Source organism: Heloderma suspectum, chromosome 3 (genome assembly GCF_057233095.1).
Source record: "Heloderma suspectum isolate Gila_16-S chromosome 3, 16-S_ref, whole genome shotgun sequence".
NCBI classification, from domain to species: domain Eukaryota; kingdom Metazoa; phylum Chordata; class Lepidosauria; order Squamata; family Helodermatidae; genus Heloderma; species Heloderma suspectum.
This window is the reverse complement of record NC_139460.1, coordinates 195,755,143-195,773,212: the sequence shown is the minus strand read 5'-3', so window position 1 is coordinate 195,773,212 and position 18,070 is coordinate 195,755,143. Positions and strand designations below refer to the sequence as shown.

At 41.2% G+C, this 18,070-nt stretch overlaps 1 protein-coding gene across 2 annotated transcripts in view; it reads right to left on the bottom strand.

The window, feature by feature from the left end:
- The window catches only part of RET (ret proto-oncogene), a 204,258-nt gene that overhangs the window by 83,626 nt on the left and 102,562 nt on the right, over window positions 1-18,070 (bottom strand). For both annotated transcript variants that reach the window (XM_084845256.1, XM_084845255.1), the window contains exons 2-4: window positions 5,378-5,629; window positions 3,790-4,086; window positions 1,765-2,006 (exon numbers count right to left, since the gene is read on the bottom strand). In XM_084845256.1, the coding sequence (XP_084701382.1) occupies window positions 1,765-2,006; window positions 3,790-4,086; window positions 5,378-5,629 (791 nt within the window). The remainder of the gene's footprint in view (window positions 1-1,764; window positions 2,007-3,789; window positions 4,087-5,377; window positions 5,630-18,070) is intronic.

Here is an 18,070-nt window from a genome sequence, read left to right as displayed (position 1 = left end):
AAAGGATCTTTGCACATCTGCCATGGAACCTGTGCATGTCCCAGAGTCTTCCATAGAAAGTTTGAGACTGCACACCCAGATAATTTACTGGCCAGGTATGGTGGGCCTCATCCATCACTCAACACAAACTGAGGCTGCAATCCCATGCATACTTATCTAGAATAAGCCCCACTGTATATAGTGAGACTTGCTTCTGAGTAAGCACGCACTGGATTGTGCTGTGAGAGTGTGGCCTAGGACACACCTAACACCCTCCTGTGGCTGCAGAACGATGTGATAAACTGAAGGCAATAGTGGCAAACATTATTGGTCAAGCTCTTTTTCAGGGAAGCCAGTCCATCATTTTATTAATCTTTTTTATTTATCTATTACATTTATATCCCACCTTTTTTTCCTCCTTAAGGAACTCAAGGTGGCGTACATAATCCTTCTCCTTTCCATTTTATCCTCACAACAACGACGCTGTGAGGTAGATTGGGCTGAGAGTCTGTGACTGGCCCAAAGTCACCCAGTGAGCTTCCATGGCCAAGTGGGGACTAGAACCCGGATCGCCTCACTCCCAGTCCAACACTCTAGCCACTACACCACACTGGCTGTACATCATTACTGATCTTCCTCACTCGGGAACCCTTGATAAGCTTCCAGGGAACCAAAGAGCCCTTAAGAACACAGCAAGTCTCTGCTATATGGCAATTTCCATACATACCAGAGTCACCAGTAATGTCAAACTGGACTACATAGTGTGCTTTCTTATATTTACATAAGCTTCTTTACCTGTGCTCACTGAAATCAAATGGGGGGGGGACCAATAATCCCATGTAGCACATTTCATTCTCATAAGAGTAATAGGGATTTATAAGTCCTGATGGCCATATGCTACCTCCAGTATCAGAGGCAGTATGCCTATGCACATCAGTTGCTGGGGAACATGGGCAGGAGGGTGCTTTTGCGCTCATGTCCTGCTTGGGGGTTTACCGTGGGCAACTGGTTGGCCACTGCAATCATGCAAACCTGGAACTTCCCTCTCCAGACAATGAGAGATTACTCAAATTTTTCTTATCCCTCTGCCCTCAACTTTCCATAGGTCTTTGAAGCTCACAGGGTCATTTTGGGGGCTTAAAAATATTTTTGATTTGCAACCTTATATACTTCTAAATACCTGAGGAGTCCTCTGAGTATGCAAAAACCATGCTGTTTTTGTGGAGGGAGGTGGTAGTCCCATTTAACTTCCAAACTGACAAGCATCAAATTCACTCTTAGAGCAAATGGGTGCTCAATGTCAGGATCAATCATAACATTTTGCATTCATGGGTAGCTTTTGAAAATGCTCCATTCAAGTGGAAATGTTTCACTGAAATCCGTTGTGCACATAATTCTTCTAGGATAGATCCATGAGCAGAATTCTAGATTCATACCAGATTCTAGTACAGTAAGTATATGTGGATAACCAACTCCAACTTCACATTTCCGAATGTATGAACTTATAAGAACACTTCAAACATGAACCTGCCAGTGAAAACATTGTGGGAAGAGGTGCAAAGTTGACAAGATACCCATGCTCAACAGAAATCTGTATCAGGGTGGGGAGAAGGAAGATCTCCAGATGTTTGGGACGTCAACTCGCAGAAGTCCCTGCCAGCATACCCAATAGTTAGAAACACTGGGAGTTGAAGTCCAAAACATCTAGAGATTTACCTTCTGCCAACCCCAACTGTATATCACCAACAAGGCACAGTAGCTCATTACACCCTCGTGGAACATTACCTCTTTCCTACTGAACTCCACCACAGCATCTGTTGTGCTGGTACCATTACGTAAGAAGGGGGGCATGTCATCTTCATCATATATATTTACAAGTAAAGGCACCTCCTTGGAAATCTCCGTGGAACCTTCCCTCACTGTACATTTAGCAATCAGGTCATACTTTTCTCGTTCCTCCCGATCCAGAGGCTGTGTCACTCTAATACTTGTGGTGTCGTCATTGTAATAAAATGGCAGACCTTCATCTGGAACACAGAAAAAAGAGTATCTATTTGTCATTACTTCACTAACAAAACAGTAGCTGGATCAGGGCCTGGTTGAGAGCCAAGAAGGGGTGGAATCTCCAGCTCCTATGCAAGTTCTCAGGTCTGCTGAATCACTGCTGAAACAACACCTCCAAGCCTGCGTAAACTGGGGAAATGGGGCATAATAGGATCACAGCCATTATAAATAAAAAAATAAAATTGAATTACACTGTGTGTGTGTATATGTTTGTGTTTAATTGTAATTGCATTCGTAGCTCTAAACAACTTAGGACCAGGTTACCTCAAACATTGTTTCCTTCTATATAGACCCGTTAGACCACTGCAATCCTCAGGGGAGGTCTTGCTGTATGTGCCAAATCCTCCAGGGTCCCATCTTTGTGGTGGCGCCCTCCCTCAGAAAATCATGTGCTTTCAACCATTATTAAGAACTTATTTGTTTTACTCTGGCTTTTCCCAACCATTTACTAGTTTAAATGATGCATTGTTTTATAATAGGATTGTGCCCTTATATTTTTTTACTACACTTTTTGCAGGGGATAGTGCAGGAGGGGCCCTGGATGACAACAGCATCATGTAATGGACCCGCAAACTTTCATGGATGGTCAGTCACGAGTGCGCTATAAACGCCTCGTGTAAAGATAGCCTGTAGCTCAGTCTGTGCTTGAGCAATGAGTTACAAACTGAGAAGGAAGCCCAACATAGGAAGCTTTTTATGATCTGATGGAATCCTGAGCCACCTGACCTCTCCTGAGCTAATAGTTGCAGTACTGCCCTCCAGCCAACAAAAGTGGTGGCTACGAATGGGGTGAGAATTTTGAGTAGTTCCAAGGAAAGCTTGCAAAACCCAGGCTTCTAGTACCTGCTCGGAGGCGGGGGTGGTGGTGGTGGAAATATATCCTAACAGCTGTGTCAGCAACCCAACAAAACAGGAGTGGGAAACTGGCTACCTATTCACTACTGGGCCAGGTTTAAGGTATTAGTACTAGTGTACAAAGCCCTAAACAACTTGGGACCAGGATACCTGAGAGAATGTCTCCTGCCTTACCAACCTGCCCGGTCACTGAGGTCATCAGAGGGCATGCTCCTCGTGGCTCCAAATGGACCCTGGCCCTGTTGGAGTACACCAGGAAAAGAGGCTTCAGTGTGGTGGCCCCCTTCCTGTGGAACTCCCTGCCTTTGGAGGTCAGGCGGGTGCCAACGTTGTCTTCCTTCCAGTGCCTCCTGAAGACATTGTTCTTTCGGGAAGCCTTCCTTGAGTGACCAGCTGAAGTTTACTACATTCAGACTTATAGGAACTTGTTTCTTTTAAAATGTTTTAATTGTTTTAACATGGTGTTTTATTCTTTTAGCCTTGCTGTTCACCGCTCCAAAATCTTTTGATGTGGAGTGGCGCATACATATATATATATATATATATATATATATATATATAAATCTTCATGAGGTCTTGGGGGGGCATTCCCTCCCCCAACACACACACACACACACACACACTGTGGGCTGCACTTCTGCCCCTCCTCCAGCACTGGAAATAATAATAATTTTTAAGTGAGGTTACAGACAAGCCAAAAATGTTGCTTCACGGTAGCTATGGAGCACTTAAAGGGTCAAAATGGCCTTTCCAGATGACTTAAAATTTATTTATTTTTTTACTATTTTGAGGGGGGGCAGCGGGGGCTGCATGTAGCCACTCCTGCAATAAAATAAAAATTTGTATACAGAAATGGGCTCTATGTGCCAACTGGATAAACTGTTGCTTTACCTGCTATCACCTCATAGGAAATGCTTGCATTGTGGCACTGGTGTTGTAGAGAGAATGACTGGAGTTGATGAAATGCTCCTGGTGGTTTGTTTTCCTTGATGTGAAACGACAGGTCCATATCAGCAAAACATAACTGGCTTGCCTTTGCAGAATTACAAGCTGGCAAGGTTGCGTTGATGATAGAGAGCATTGCCAATGCCTTGGTGTATGATTCTTGGCATTCGTTCCCTTGGAAAGGTTGGGATGAGAGGAAAACCTGGAGTATGAGCTTTGGCATTGGTACCCAACTCCCTGCAACTATTGGAAAAAGGGAAAAATATTACAACCAACATTCAAAGAGTCCTCATTTTAGCAATTCACCATCATCTATCATTCTGTCCAGGTAGGCCCACCTGGTAATTTCCTATTACCCATTATAAAAGTTGTTCATGTTTCACTTTCCTTACATTCCATTAAGTGCTGTGGGCTTCACATTTCTTACAGAAAAGATAAATGTACACTTAAGAGTGCACAGCAGCATGATTTTACTATTCTGCTGGCCATTCTTCTCTGCAAGATTTTTTTTTTAAAAATCTGGTTTCTGACAGATAAGAGTGTAACTAAGTTTGAAAATCAGGCACTGATTTGGGAGGGTGCAACTCTTAACTCAGAACAGCCAGTCATAGCCTTCCATTTTGTCAACTGCAATACTAGATCCCAGTGAAGCCTTCCCTTGTAAGTCCATCACACCAACAGTATAACGTTTAAGCAAAAAACAAAACAATATCTTCTGTTCTACCTTTACCCAGCTTCTCTGGGGATTCAAGTCACCAGGGAACACAAGCATGAGAAAAAAGAAAGCATGAAACTAACTTCTGGTTTTCAATGGGGAGGAGCAGCTCCAAAATATGTGTGTCCCAAGAATCAGTTAAAACAACTCACTCAGGTGTACCATCTGAGTGAATTGTTTTAACCAATGTCCCAGAGTAGGACAAATGAAGGCCATGTTGCAATGCTTTGGGCAATCTTCATATAATACACAGCTATTTTCAAGGACCACTTAAGGCCTGCCATTTCTTTTATCTTCATAAATTAATCTGGTGTAGGTTTTCTACTGTATTCCAAGCTAAAGCTCTAATGCAAAACAGAATAATCCTATTACAAATGATTTTTTTCTTGCTGTGGCATCTTTAAAACTAACACATTTACAGTGCAATCCTATATATGTCTACTCAAAAGTAAAGCCCACTGAGTTCAATGGGCCTTACTCCCAGGTAAGGGTGTATAAGATTGTAGCCTTACAGCGGCATACACTTTTATAGGCAAGAGCCTAATTTAGAGAACCCATGCCACAATCTGTTAGTCTTTCGTGTACCAACAGGAATTTTTGTTGCTTTTGCTGCAAGACTACTCTTCTTAGTGTTTGTTCCAATATTTTCCCAATACTATTTTGTACATGAGAAGGTTCTAGACTGCTTTCCTCTCCCTGAAAAAGCTGTATCAGTCTGATAAGCTTCTGTGGCTGGATCAATCCCACCAGATGGAAATAAAGGTCAACATCCAATACCATTTATTCCACCACAGCAAGGGCTTCATCTGCATGACTTACACAGTGTATCGAAGTCTTCTCTCTCCAGACTCTTATTCAGAAAAAGAAGTCCTGTTTTCTCTCTGATTTGAAACCAGAGATTGTCCCTAGTTCCCACTCGTGGGATGTAGAGTTGAGGGCATAACCAAAAGTAGACCTCTTCCTCCTCAGAATCTTTCAAGGCATGGATCTGCAATAGGGGGGTTCCCCCCGGTTGTTCAAGATAGACATTCTCATGATATTCTTTCTTCGGAAAATAGAGGCCAAAGGCAACTGGAAAGAAAACAAAAATTACAAAAAGTTGTTGCAAGTTTTATGATTCCTGGGTGGACATCTCAAAAATGCATTTAGAAAAAGCCATAAGCCTCATTTCTATAGTTTATGCAGAATATATTTGTAAGGCTGATTCTTTGATTCATCAGGCTGGTGCAGGTCTGTATACATCATTGAAGCTAAACTGTCTCTTCCCACATGAACTTGCCTTCATATTAAGATCTGCCATGGAGACTCTTCTATGGGTCCCACCACTATCAGAGGTGAGGCAGGTGGTGATTGGATATAGGGCCTTCTCTGTGGTGGTACACCAAGTTTGGAACTCTCCCCAGGAAGGTTCACCTATACCTGAGTTAGTTGTCTTTTCAAAAACCGTTTTATTTTTCCAGTCCTTTTAGATTCCCCCCCCCCTTTTTAATTTGGATTGTATCTGGTCAAATTGTTTTGAAAGAATTCTTAATTTTAACTTATGTTTTATATATTTGTACTAGAGACTGTTCTGGGAACATGTGCTGAAGACCAGGGCTTCAAATGCCTAAATAAAATTCAATGATCAAAAAACTTGTCAATTTAAGACCAGTGTTAAGGCTATGTCATGTTGGTTAAAGTTCCACAAGGCTAGGACATTGGATGCTAAGGCTGATGTCCTAACAGATGTGTCCCGTGATCAGTAATGATACTGCACAATGTCTCAAATTGTGCGTGCTTATAATTTACCCTCCGTGCACCCACACTTTTCCTGGGTCTTTCAGGCCCAAATCCAGTATGGGAGGATGGAGTGCCTGGGACCAGCAAAGATGCCCCACATTGTCCTGGTCCTGTATTGCCTTATGAAGCGAGCTTTAACGTATGGCTAAGGAATCCTCCTGTGAGTTGCCCCACAACCATTTGTTGCCTGTAAACACTGACAGTGTTTTTGCTCATGGAATTTCCCTGGTTTAAAAAAAAGAAATTTATTATTATAGCGGCCAACATTTCATTGGATGCGGAAAAGGCCTCTAACAAAATCCACTGGATATTTATTTTTACCACATTGATTAGTTAATTTTGGTTTTCCTACAGAATTTTTGAGATGGGTTAAAATTTTATACTCAGCCTTGAAAGCCAGAGTAATGACCAACAATCTATTTTCAGCTTTTTTCTACTTGGCTGGGGCACCAGACAAGGATGCCACTTTCCCCACTAATATTCAATTTATGTTTGGAACCCCTGGCGTGAGCTATTAGACAAAACAGTAGCATTCACGGTTTTGTACATGCTGGCTTAGAATTTAAAATTATTCTTTATACATATGATCTCTTGCTGTTTATCTCGAAACTTCAGTTGTCGGTTCCAGCTTTGCTGAAACTGATTAATACTTTTGATGAATTGTCAGGCTATTCAATTAATTGGTCGAAGTCAGAAATAACGCCGACTGGAGATAGGATATACTCCAGTGTATTAACTAACTGGGTATTTTGATGATGCCCAGATTTCATTACTTATTTGGGGATAATTCTCAAATGATCAAGTTAAATATAAGTAAGTTGATTAATGATATTTCACAAGATATAGATAGATAGATGAGCATCTTTAAAGCTGAGTCTGTGGGGTAAGGTTAATACATTTAAGATGAATACTATACCTAGAATTGTTTATGTTATATGTGGGATTCCTTTATTTATACCTGGCAAATATTTCCAAAAGCTTAGGGGCTCAGAGATTTTCTGGGGGTTCATTTCCACCAAGAATATCTTTGAAAAGGATGCAACTTCTAATTAATGAAGGTGGGCTTGGGTTTCCAGATATTGCTACATACCATCGGGCCTATCTGCTGTCCTGCACTAAATTTTGGTCTTTTCCACTTAGATTTGATTTTCCACCTTAGTTTTGGAATCTTCCTGTCTGGAGCCTCTCTTGAAATGGATGGTATTAGGTTCTCAGCATATTAAGGTGGACACAACTTTTCCCACAATCTTGGTGGTCAGAGAAGTGTGGCGTATAATGTTGAGAAATTTACAGTTTGATCCATTTTCCCATGCGAAATTGACTTTATGGGAAAATCCAGATTTAAAAATGGGAAAGAAAATGTTCTTGTAGCACACCTGGAGAGATAAGATTATTTTTACTTTGGATCAATTAGTGGGTGTTTATTATGAGTTTTTGCCATTTTCAGCTTTGTGAAATAAATTTGATTTACCCGCAACAGCTAAATGGCAGTATTTGCAGTTGTAACATTTGTTAGAATCTAGACTTAGTCCAGTTGCTTTCAGTGCTTCGGAGTCCCCTGTGCCATTGGAAACATTTATTCGGGCTGACCAGGTACATCGACCCATAATTCATGTTTATAAATACTTATTATCAGTGAATAAGTATGATACACAGGGTCTACAGCAGGAATAGGTAGGGAATTGGAATGTCCTATTTTGCCTAATCAGTGGACTGCTGTCTTAGCATCTGTATCTATCTATGGACCTCTGGTTATGCCTTATCCAGCAAAAAAAAAAAAAAGTTTCCCGTTTATTGGATGCCACAACTTCTCTTTAAACAAAGGCTTGTCTAAATCAGCTAATTATTGGAGGTGTAATACAGCTAATGTTTCTTGTATTCATATGTTTTGGAAATGCCCAATAGTGGCCTCCTTTTGGGTGGAAGATATCATATGGATAAACTTTGTACTGGAAAGCTCTTTAATATTTCCTGATGTACATGTTCTTTTAAATTATTTACCTGCTTTTTGGAATCTAACATGGTCAGCGTAAATGGATTTTTTGCGCCCTCTTGACTGCTAAAAGACTGACATTACAACATTGAAAGGATAAAAGCACACCACCTGTAATGCAATGAATTGAAGACCTAACAATACTAGCAACATTTGAAAGAGTGGTATATAGGCGCCACTCACAAATGGCCTTATATTTGGATATTTGGTCTGCTTTTACTGAAGTTTATGTATAATCCATTTCTTCTTTTCTTTTTTCTATTTTTAGAATATTGTAATATTTGGAACTGAGGCCTTTAAAGCATGTAGTTATACTTGCGAATTTCTTTGTTGTTTGTGTTTTGTTGAAACTCACAATAAAAATGTATATTAAAAAAATTATTAGTGTTCTGAAAAAAACACCCACCCAGGAACTGAAAAACAAAACACTGACAAGTCATTAACTGAGTAGATGTATACAACTGGATAGATATGACCCTGCATGTCAGAATGGCTTACTTCTGAGTAAGTCTGCACAGGATTCCAACATACGCTTTCCCTCCCTATCCCCTCTTCATCAGTGATCTATCAATCAGTGAAAGTTATTCCCTCAGCCTTCAAAATTACCTCCATTTTATCTCAGTTTCCTGCTACCCCTCCCCCACTGTCAAAATGCTGACAGGAACCTTGGAATTCCTCTCAAAACACTGGAGTACTGGTAGCATTCTAATGTCAGACTGAAACTGAGCATGCCCAACATAACTTTGAAAGCGGTTGCTGCCATAAGCTTCACGGGGCAGAAAAACCTTAATAATGTTTGAACCGCTGCTCAGAACTTCACCAAACCAATGAAAAGCGTATCTCCTCAACAAACCTGAATAAAGTACATCAGTAGTTTTCACCAAAACTTGGAAGACAGATATGATGTGCTCAGCTACAGCTTGGAGTAAAAAGTACAAATGTGAAAATTTTCAACACTTTTAATTTGCTGTACCCTGTGGCAATTTTTATGGATTGCTTTGAAATTGAGCACAACTGCAGAGCTCATCAGTTAGATCATGGATGCCAAGTTTCACAATATTAGCTCTACACGTGTCATTTTTCTAAGCAGTAGAATTTTGAGTCTTAAAATGGTGGAACCTTTTTCTTTTCTTGTTTTTATTCTGCAACTCATCTTAACTAAAGGGGCACTCCTGTGCCTCTTTAAAAATAAATAAACCAATTAGTGCCAGCTGAGGTGTCTCTCATGTTTTTTACTAAATGAAAAACATCCATATTAAAGCTAAACTGCAAAGCCAAAAACATACTGACAATACCCATTGGAAGAACTAAGCAGAGAGTTTTTACTTCTCTCAAATATATCAGAAACTCTGTATGCTGCAAATTGCAAAGACCACTAGGAAAAAAGCAGTGGTTTAATAAAATATAGGAGAGGATCATGAGGAATTTGACCTGTCAAGTTTGTTTTGCAAAAGACAGGAGAAAGAGTCCATTTTTTACCATTTGCTACCCATTTGTTTCACACATAGATATGCCCAATATTTAAACATTTACTCTGCTGATATCTGAATACACTCTTATTCTTAATTTCATCATCAGAGTTAGTTTTCAATATACTATTATCCTGGAACATTGCAGAGATTAGCAGTGCACTCCATATGTAGAGATGATTCAAAATGTATTTGTTAACCTTTTTAGTTCTATTATTTTAAATAGATCTCTAGAAACACTTTCAGTGACTCTCAAATCACAATCTATTATTAATTCGGTGGTCTTATCTGTGTTCAAATTTGCACCTTTGGAACACAGTGGGTCAAACAGTAAAGTATGACCAGTGTAAAAAACCACAGACTCCATATTATACCAAGAAGAGTGTTGCTGTAATATTGGAACACTTTCTTTGCTAATTTGAGTTCCTGTATCATTTGCAAAATATAATATTTGAATTAGAGATGTGAAGGCCTGGAAAAAAAACAGAAAAAAATCAGAAAAAAAAACCATTTTTCCCCCGAAGGAACATTGGGGGGGGGGGGGTGTTCCAAAAAAATTGAACAGCTTTGGATTATGAAATATTTTCTTTTAGAATTGAAGACAAAGTTTGTATACATACCGGGGGAAGGAGCTTGGGAAGAGTCTGTGGGGAAGGAGTGGCCAAAGGCTGTCGCACCTGTGGCGCCTGAGCCTATGTTTGTCTCTGTCCCTGCCCACCAGGTATTTAAGGTGGGGCTGCCAGAGGCAGCACCTCAGCACGTTCCTTGGCGAAGCGCCAAGTGCGACACTAAGTGCGCACTTAGCGTTGCACTTGGTGTCGCACTCGACGTTGCACAGGAGGCTACCTACGTCAAGAGGCTTCTCCAGTCCAAGCAGTCCCTACATTACATTGGAATATACTGTGGCATGACGACCCATCATGAAACATCTGAAGAACAATCCACAGGATTTGGTCTCACCAATGTTCTGTTCACTACTGTGAAGATAACTTACTGGGGCTTCGAACACTATGGGGAGATAAGCCGAGGGAGTTTTTGATGCCATCAATAATTTATTCTTGATATTTGTACTGGGATTTTTAAATCAAAGACAGGTTTTGTTGTCAGTTTGGACTTTGTGAATTGTTTGGTCGGCTGTGATTCCTACTGTGACTGTTTTGGCTGTAGTGACCTACTTTCAAACATGAAAGTGGAAGAGTGGAGGATTGTGAGGGGTTTGGTACATTATTGTATTGGAATAATTACCTTTATAAGGTAGTTATTATGGCCCCTAAGCCAAAAAAAAAGAAGAGAGAAGTTAGGCTTGGCAGTGAAGTATCTAATAGCAACTCTCCTCCTCTTAAACAAACCAAATTGGATAGTTTTTTGGTGCAATGCCAAACTTTAGATCAAGTAGATATCTTGGCTGAATTTCCAACTACTAATTGTTACACACCCCTTAGTTGCCCAGATACAGCTGATTTGTTGGTTGAAAGTAGTGGTGAATTACCAACTTTAGAGGATTCTCTGAGAATTTGCATCTGTATGACCCACTGAAGTAATGGATTAAAAGCCGTAGACTAAAGTCTCTTGTCTGTGTTTGATTTAGCATTTGAAGTTCAGCAGGGGCAAAAGGAATCCTGACAGATGTGTCTTGAAGAATGGAGTGATAACCCTACTCCTGAGTGGGGAAAGGTTTAAAGCAGCTGGCAAACAAGTTGGCCATAAAGTTAATTTTAATGAAGGGACTCCGAAAAGTAAGGAATCTGGTAATAAGAAGCAGACGCAGTCTCAGAAAATTGTGGATACTGAGACTATGGAAGAGACGTGCTCTGAAGCAGAGGTTATCAGTGTTCACAGATTAGGTTTGTCTGATCAGAATAAGGGGGGAATAGATAAGGATGGGGTAATTTCTGACCCCTCACCAGATATGATTGATCTGATTACCCCTTTTATATTGCCTCGTTTGGGCACACCTCGAGTAGCTGAGCCTTTCAATATGCCTTTTTATTCTGAACCAGATAATCCCCAGCCCAATATTCTCTCCTACATGCTCAATGTTACTCCCTCTAATATGACGGGCCGACCCAGTGGGGAGTTGCCATGTTTGATATCTACTTCAGTGGTGTGTACTGTATTGAATTTACCACCTTTAAGATCTTTGGCAATGACTTGTCTTCTTACTTTTAAAGAATATTCAATTTTGGTGATTAATGTTTATATTCCTCCCTGTTCTTCACCCTTCTATCACAAGTAATGTTGGTCTGATCTGGAAACTTATTTTTATGAAATTGGGGTTAAATACCCTAGGGCATACAGTCAGGGCCAGAAATATTGGAAGAAAGGTAACAGTTTTGGCAGTTGGCCTCCGTACACCACCACATTGAAGTTGAAAGGAAACACACCTAGATGGCAGTGAAGTCAGGACTTTCAGCTGTAATTCAAGGGGTTTGACAAAAGTGGGGCACTAACCATTCAGGAAGGACAGCCAGTGCCATACACACACACCCATCGTTGGTGGCTCATAAGTAATGGAATGAATGGCTGACAAGAAGCTGCATGGCCAGGCGTGGCCTGTTTCCTGGGTACCCCATGACCAATCAAGCAGTTAAAAGGCCTGGAGGTGGTTCTGGGTGTTACATCTGCATTTGGTAGCTGTTCACTGGAACTCCCAACATGAGGTCCAAAGAGGTGTCCATGCGAGTGAAAGTAGGCCGAGGAAACAAAATAAAACCATCAGAGAGATAGCAAAAACATTGGGAGTGGCCAATACAACAGTTTGGAACATCCTGAAAAAGAAGGAATTAACTGGCAAGCTCAGCAACAGCAAAAGGCCTGGAAGACCACAGAAGACAACTAAAGTGGATGACCGCAGAATGCTGCTCATGGTGAAGAGGAACCCTTTCACAACATCTAGCCTGGTCAAGAACACTCTTGAGGAGGTAGGCATGTCACTGTCAACATCTACAGTCAAGAGACGGCTTTATGAATGTAAATACAGAGGCTTCACAACAAGGTGCAAACCACTGGTAACGCTCAAGAACAGAAAGGCCAGATTAGCCTTTGACAGCAAACACCTAAAAAAGCCTGCCCAGTTCTGGAATAAGATTCTTTGGACTGATGAAACCAAGATTAACTTGTACCAGAATGATGGGAAGAGAAAAGTATGGAGAAGGAAAGGAACAGCTCATGATCCAAAGCATACCTCATCATCTGTCAAACATGGTGGAGGCAATGTTATGGCATGGACGTGTATGGCTGCCAATCGAACTGGGTCACTGGTGTTTATTGATGACCTGCCTGCTGATAAAAGCAACAGGATGAATTCTGAAGTGAACAGGGCTGTACTTTCTGCTCAGATTCAGCCGAATGCTGCCAAACTGATAGGATGCCGCTTCATATTGCAGATGGATAATGACCCAAAACGTACAGCAAAAGCTACCCAAGAGTTTCTCAAGGCAAAGAAGTGGGATGTTCTTCAATGGCCAAGTCAGTCACCTGATCTCAACCCAATAGAGCATGCTTTTCACTTACCGAAGACAAGACTGAAGGCAGAAAGACCCACAAACAAGCAGCAGCTGAAGGCAGCTGCAGTAAAGGCCTGGCAAAGCATCTTGAGGGAGGAAACTCATGTCCATGGGTTCCAGACCTCAGGCAGTCATTGACAGCAAAGGATTTTCATCCAGGTATTAAAGGCGATCCTTAAGTTTGAAATTATGTTGGTTTGTTCCATTACTTATGAGCCACCAACGATGGGGTGGTGGTGTATGCCACTGGCTGCACTTCCTGAATGGCTAGTGCCCCACTTTTGTCAAACCCCTTGAATTACAGCTGAAAGTCCTGACTTCACTCCCATCCGGGTGTGTTTCCTTTCAACTTCAATGTGGTGGTGTACGGAGGCCAACTGCCAAAACAGTTATCTTTCTTCCAATATTTCTGGCCCTGACTGTATGCCCTAGGGTATTTAACCCCAATTTCATAAAAATAAGTTTCCAGATCAGACCAACATCACTTGTGAGAGAAGGGTGAAGAACAGGGAGGAATATAAACATTAATCACCAAAATTGAATATTCTTTAAAAGTAAGAAGACAAGTCATTGCCAAAGATCTTAAAGGTGGTAAATTCAATACAGTACACACCACTGAAGTAGATATCAAACATGGCAACTCCCCACTGGGTCGGCCCGTCATATTAGAGGGAGTAACACTGAGCATGTAGGAGAGAATATTGACTGACTGTATATGATACTACTTGGTGATTTTAACGCCCATATTGGAATGACATTGCTGATGATCTTTATAACAGAAATAGGAATTCAAAAGATTCTCATGTTAATAAATCTGGGTCAGCGTTTGGTCAACTAATTGACAACTTTGATTTAGTGATATTAAATGGTAATACTGAAGGAGATAAGGAAGGTGAGTTTACTTATTATAGTCAGAGGGGAGCCAGTGTGATCGATTATATAGCTGTATCACTGGCTCTTATAGAGGATATTTTGTATTTTACAGTAGGGTCACTCCCAGAAAGCAACCACCAACCACTTATATTTCATATTCATGCATTGGAGACTTTAGAGAATTGAGAGAGAAGGGGATCTTTCCCAAAAGCCCCAGTCGGAATTATGGCTGACATTAGACTGAAATGGTCTTACAGACTTCAGCAAGAATTACATCATGTGTTGAACAGTGAATTAATTATGGGAATTAGACAGAAGATCTTGGTTGTCCAAGATACTGCTGCTGCCTTGGCATTATGTAATGATCTAGTTAAAGCTTTGAGGCCTTTTTTGGTCAAGAATGTGATAGTAGCAAATGAAAGGGATCAATCCAATAACAGATGGTTTGATAAAGAATGTCTGGATATGAGAAAGCAATTGCAGCATGCAATTAAGTTATATAAGCAATTTAAATCTCACTGTTTGCCGAAACCCTTTTTCACACTTCACAATGAGTATAAATGAGTTCTCTGGAAGAAAAAGCTCATTTCGATAAAGGAATCTTGGCAAGAGCTGGCTGTGGCCTTAAAACAGAATGACACAGCAATGTTTGGGCAGTTAGTTGCAGCTTCAGAGGGCAGAATACGACATGAATTGGATTCTTATATAGCTAAAGATCGTTGGGAAGTACACTTCTTTTGATTTATTTAATGATCCAATTCAGATGGAAGAGACAGCAGATTCATCTGCGTTAATTTCTTTAAATTTACTTCACGTCTGGCCACCTGTTACCCTGAGCAAAATAAAATCTTTAATTTCTGCAATTAGGAATAATAAGGCGCCAGGCGAGAATTTGATCCCCTCCCCCGACATGCTTAAAGCTTTTGCGGATTGGTGGGCACCATTGTTAGCTACCTTGTTCACCCACACTGATGGGTCTGGTAGGTTCCCCCATGATAGGTCTCCTTCTACTGTAGTCCCTAATTATAAGAAGGGAGTGCAAACTGATCCAGCTAACTACAGGCCAATCAGTTTGCTGGATGTAAAAGGGAAAGTTTATGCAAGACATCTCCTTTTGAAGCTGGAGTCTTGGGTGGATGGTAATGAACTGCTGGCACCAGAACAAATAGGTTTTAGGGCTGGACATTCAACCTCGGACCATTGTTTTTTGTTGCAACACCTCAGCAACAAACATGTGACTAGACCATCTGGGCAATTATATGTTGCTTTTATGGATCTTAAAGCTGCTTTTGATTCCATCCCATGGTACCTTTTGAGGAAGAAATTAATTAAATTGCATATCGATAGCTAATTGCTTGAGCAAATTTGTGGCTTGTATACCAATACCTCTTCAGCAAAGGAGATCGTTACCTTGTCGTGGTGCTGGAGCTTGAGCACCTCAATGACGTCATGAGCTAAATCATGAAGGGACACCCAAGACGGGAAGGTCATGGCAGAGAGGTCAGACTAAATACGATCCCTGGGGAAGGAAACGGCAACCCACCCCAGTATTCTTGCCATGAAAACTAAATGGATCAGTACAACCACAGATATGTCGGTATACCATCGGAAGATGGGACTCCCAGGTCGGAAGATGGTCAAAATGCTACTGGGGAGGAACAGAGGATAAGTTCAACTCGCTCCAGATGTGATGACACAGCTAGCTCAAAGCCAAAAGGACGGCTAGCAGCCAATGGTGCTGGTGGTGAACAACAAATCCAATGTTCTAAAGATCAACACACCATAGGAACCTGGAATGTAAGATCTGTGAGCCAGGGCAAATTGGATGTGGTTATTGGGGAGATGTCAAGATTAAATATAGACATTTTGGGTGTCAGTGAACTGAAATGGATGGGAATGGGCCACTTCACATCAAATGACCACCAGCTCTACTACTATGGACAAGAGGACCACAGAAGAAATGGAGTAGCCTTCATAATTAATAATAAAGTGGCTAAAGCAGTGCTTAGATACAATCCAAAAAATAACAGAATGATCTCAATTTGAATTCAGGGTCAGCCATTTAACATCACAGTGATCCAAATATATGCCCCAAACACAGATGCTGAAGAAGCAGAAGTAGATCAGTTCTATGAGGATCTGCAGCACCTACTGGATAGTACGCCAAAAAAATATGTTATTATCATTACAGGAGACTGGATTGCTAAGGTGGGTAGTCAAACGACACCAGGAATTACAGGCAAGCATGGTCTGGGAGAACAAAATGAAGCAGGACATAGGCTGATAGAATTTTGCCAAGACAACTCACTGTGCATAACAAACACTCTCTTCCAACAACCTAAGAGACGACTTTATACGTGGACTTCACCAGACGGTCGACAGATTGACTACATCCTTTGAAGCCAAAGGTGGCGGACATCTATGCAGTCGGTAAAAACAAGACCTGGAGCTGATTGTAGTTCAGATCACGAACTTCTTATTGCACAATTTAGAATCAGACTAAAGAGAATAGGGAAGACCCACAGATCAGTTAGATATGAGCTCACTAATATTCCTAATGAATATGCAGTGGAGGTGAAGAATAGATTTAAGGGACTAGATTTAGTAGATAGGGTCCCGGAAGAACTATGGACAGAAGTTCGCAACATTGTTCAGGAGGCGGCAACAAAAAACGTCCCAAAGAAAAAGAAAACCAAGAAGGCAAGATGGCTGTCTGCTGAGACACTGGAAGCAGCCCAAGAAAGAAGGAAAGCAAAAGGCAACCGTGATAGGGGGAGATATGCCCAATTAAATGCAAAATTCCAGAGGTTAGCCAGAAGAGATAAGGAATTATTTTTAAACAAGCAATGCGCGGAAGCGGAAGAAGATAATAGAAGAGGAAGGACAAGAGACCTCTTCCAGAAAATTAGAAACATCGGAGGTAAATTCCAGGCAAAAATGGGTATGATCAAAGACAAAGACGGCAAGGACCTAACAGACGCAGAAGAGATCAAAAAAAGCTGGCAAGAATATACGGAAGATCTGTATAGGAAGGATAATAATATCGGGGATAGATTTGATGGTGTGGTCAGTGAGCTAGAGCCAGGCATCCTGAAGAGTGAGGTTGAATGGGCCTTAAGAAGCATTGCTAATAACAAGGCAGCAGGAGATGACGGTATCCCAGCTGAACTCTTTAACATCTTGCAAGATGATGCTGTCAAGGTGATGCACGCCATATGCCAGCAAATTTGGAAAACACAAGAATGGCCAACAGATTGGAAAAAATCAACTTATATCCCCATACCAAAAAAGGGGAGCACCAAAGAATGTTCAAACTATCAAACAGTGGCACTTATTTCACATGCCAGTAAGGTAATGCTCAAGATCTTGCAAGGTTGACTCCAGCAATTCATGGAACGAGAATTGCCAAAGGCAGAGGAACTACAGACCAAATTGCCAATATCTGCTGGATAACGGAGAAAGCCATGGAGTTTCAGAAAATCATCTATTTCTGTTTTATTGACTATTCTAAAGCCTTTGACTGTGTGGATCATAACAAATTATGGCAAGTTCTTGGTGGTACGGGGATACCAAGTCATCTTGTCTGCCTCCTGAGGAATCTGTATAACAACCAAGTAGCAACGGTAAGAACAGACCACAGAACAACGGACTGGTTTAAGATTGGGAAAGGAGTACGGCAGGGTTGTATACTCTCACCCTACCTATTCAACCTGTATGCGGAACACATCATGCGACGGGCTGGGCTTGATGAAGCCAAGGCTGGAGTTAAAATCGCTGGAAGAAACATTAGCAATCTCAGATATGCAGATGATACCACTTTGATGGCTGAAAGCGAAGAGGAGCTGAGGAACCTTCTGACGAAGGTGAAAGAAGAAAGTGCAAAAGCTGGCTT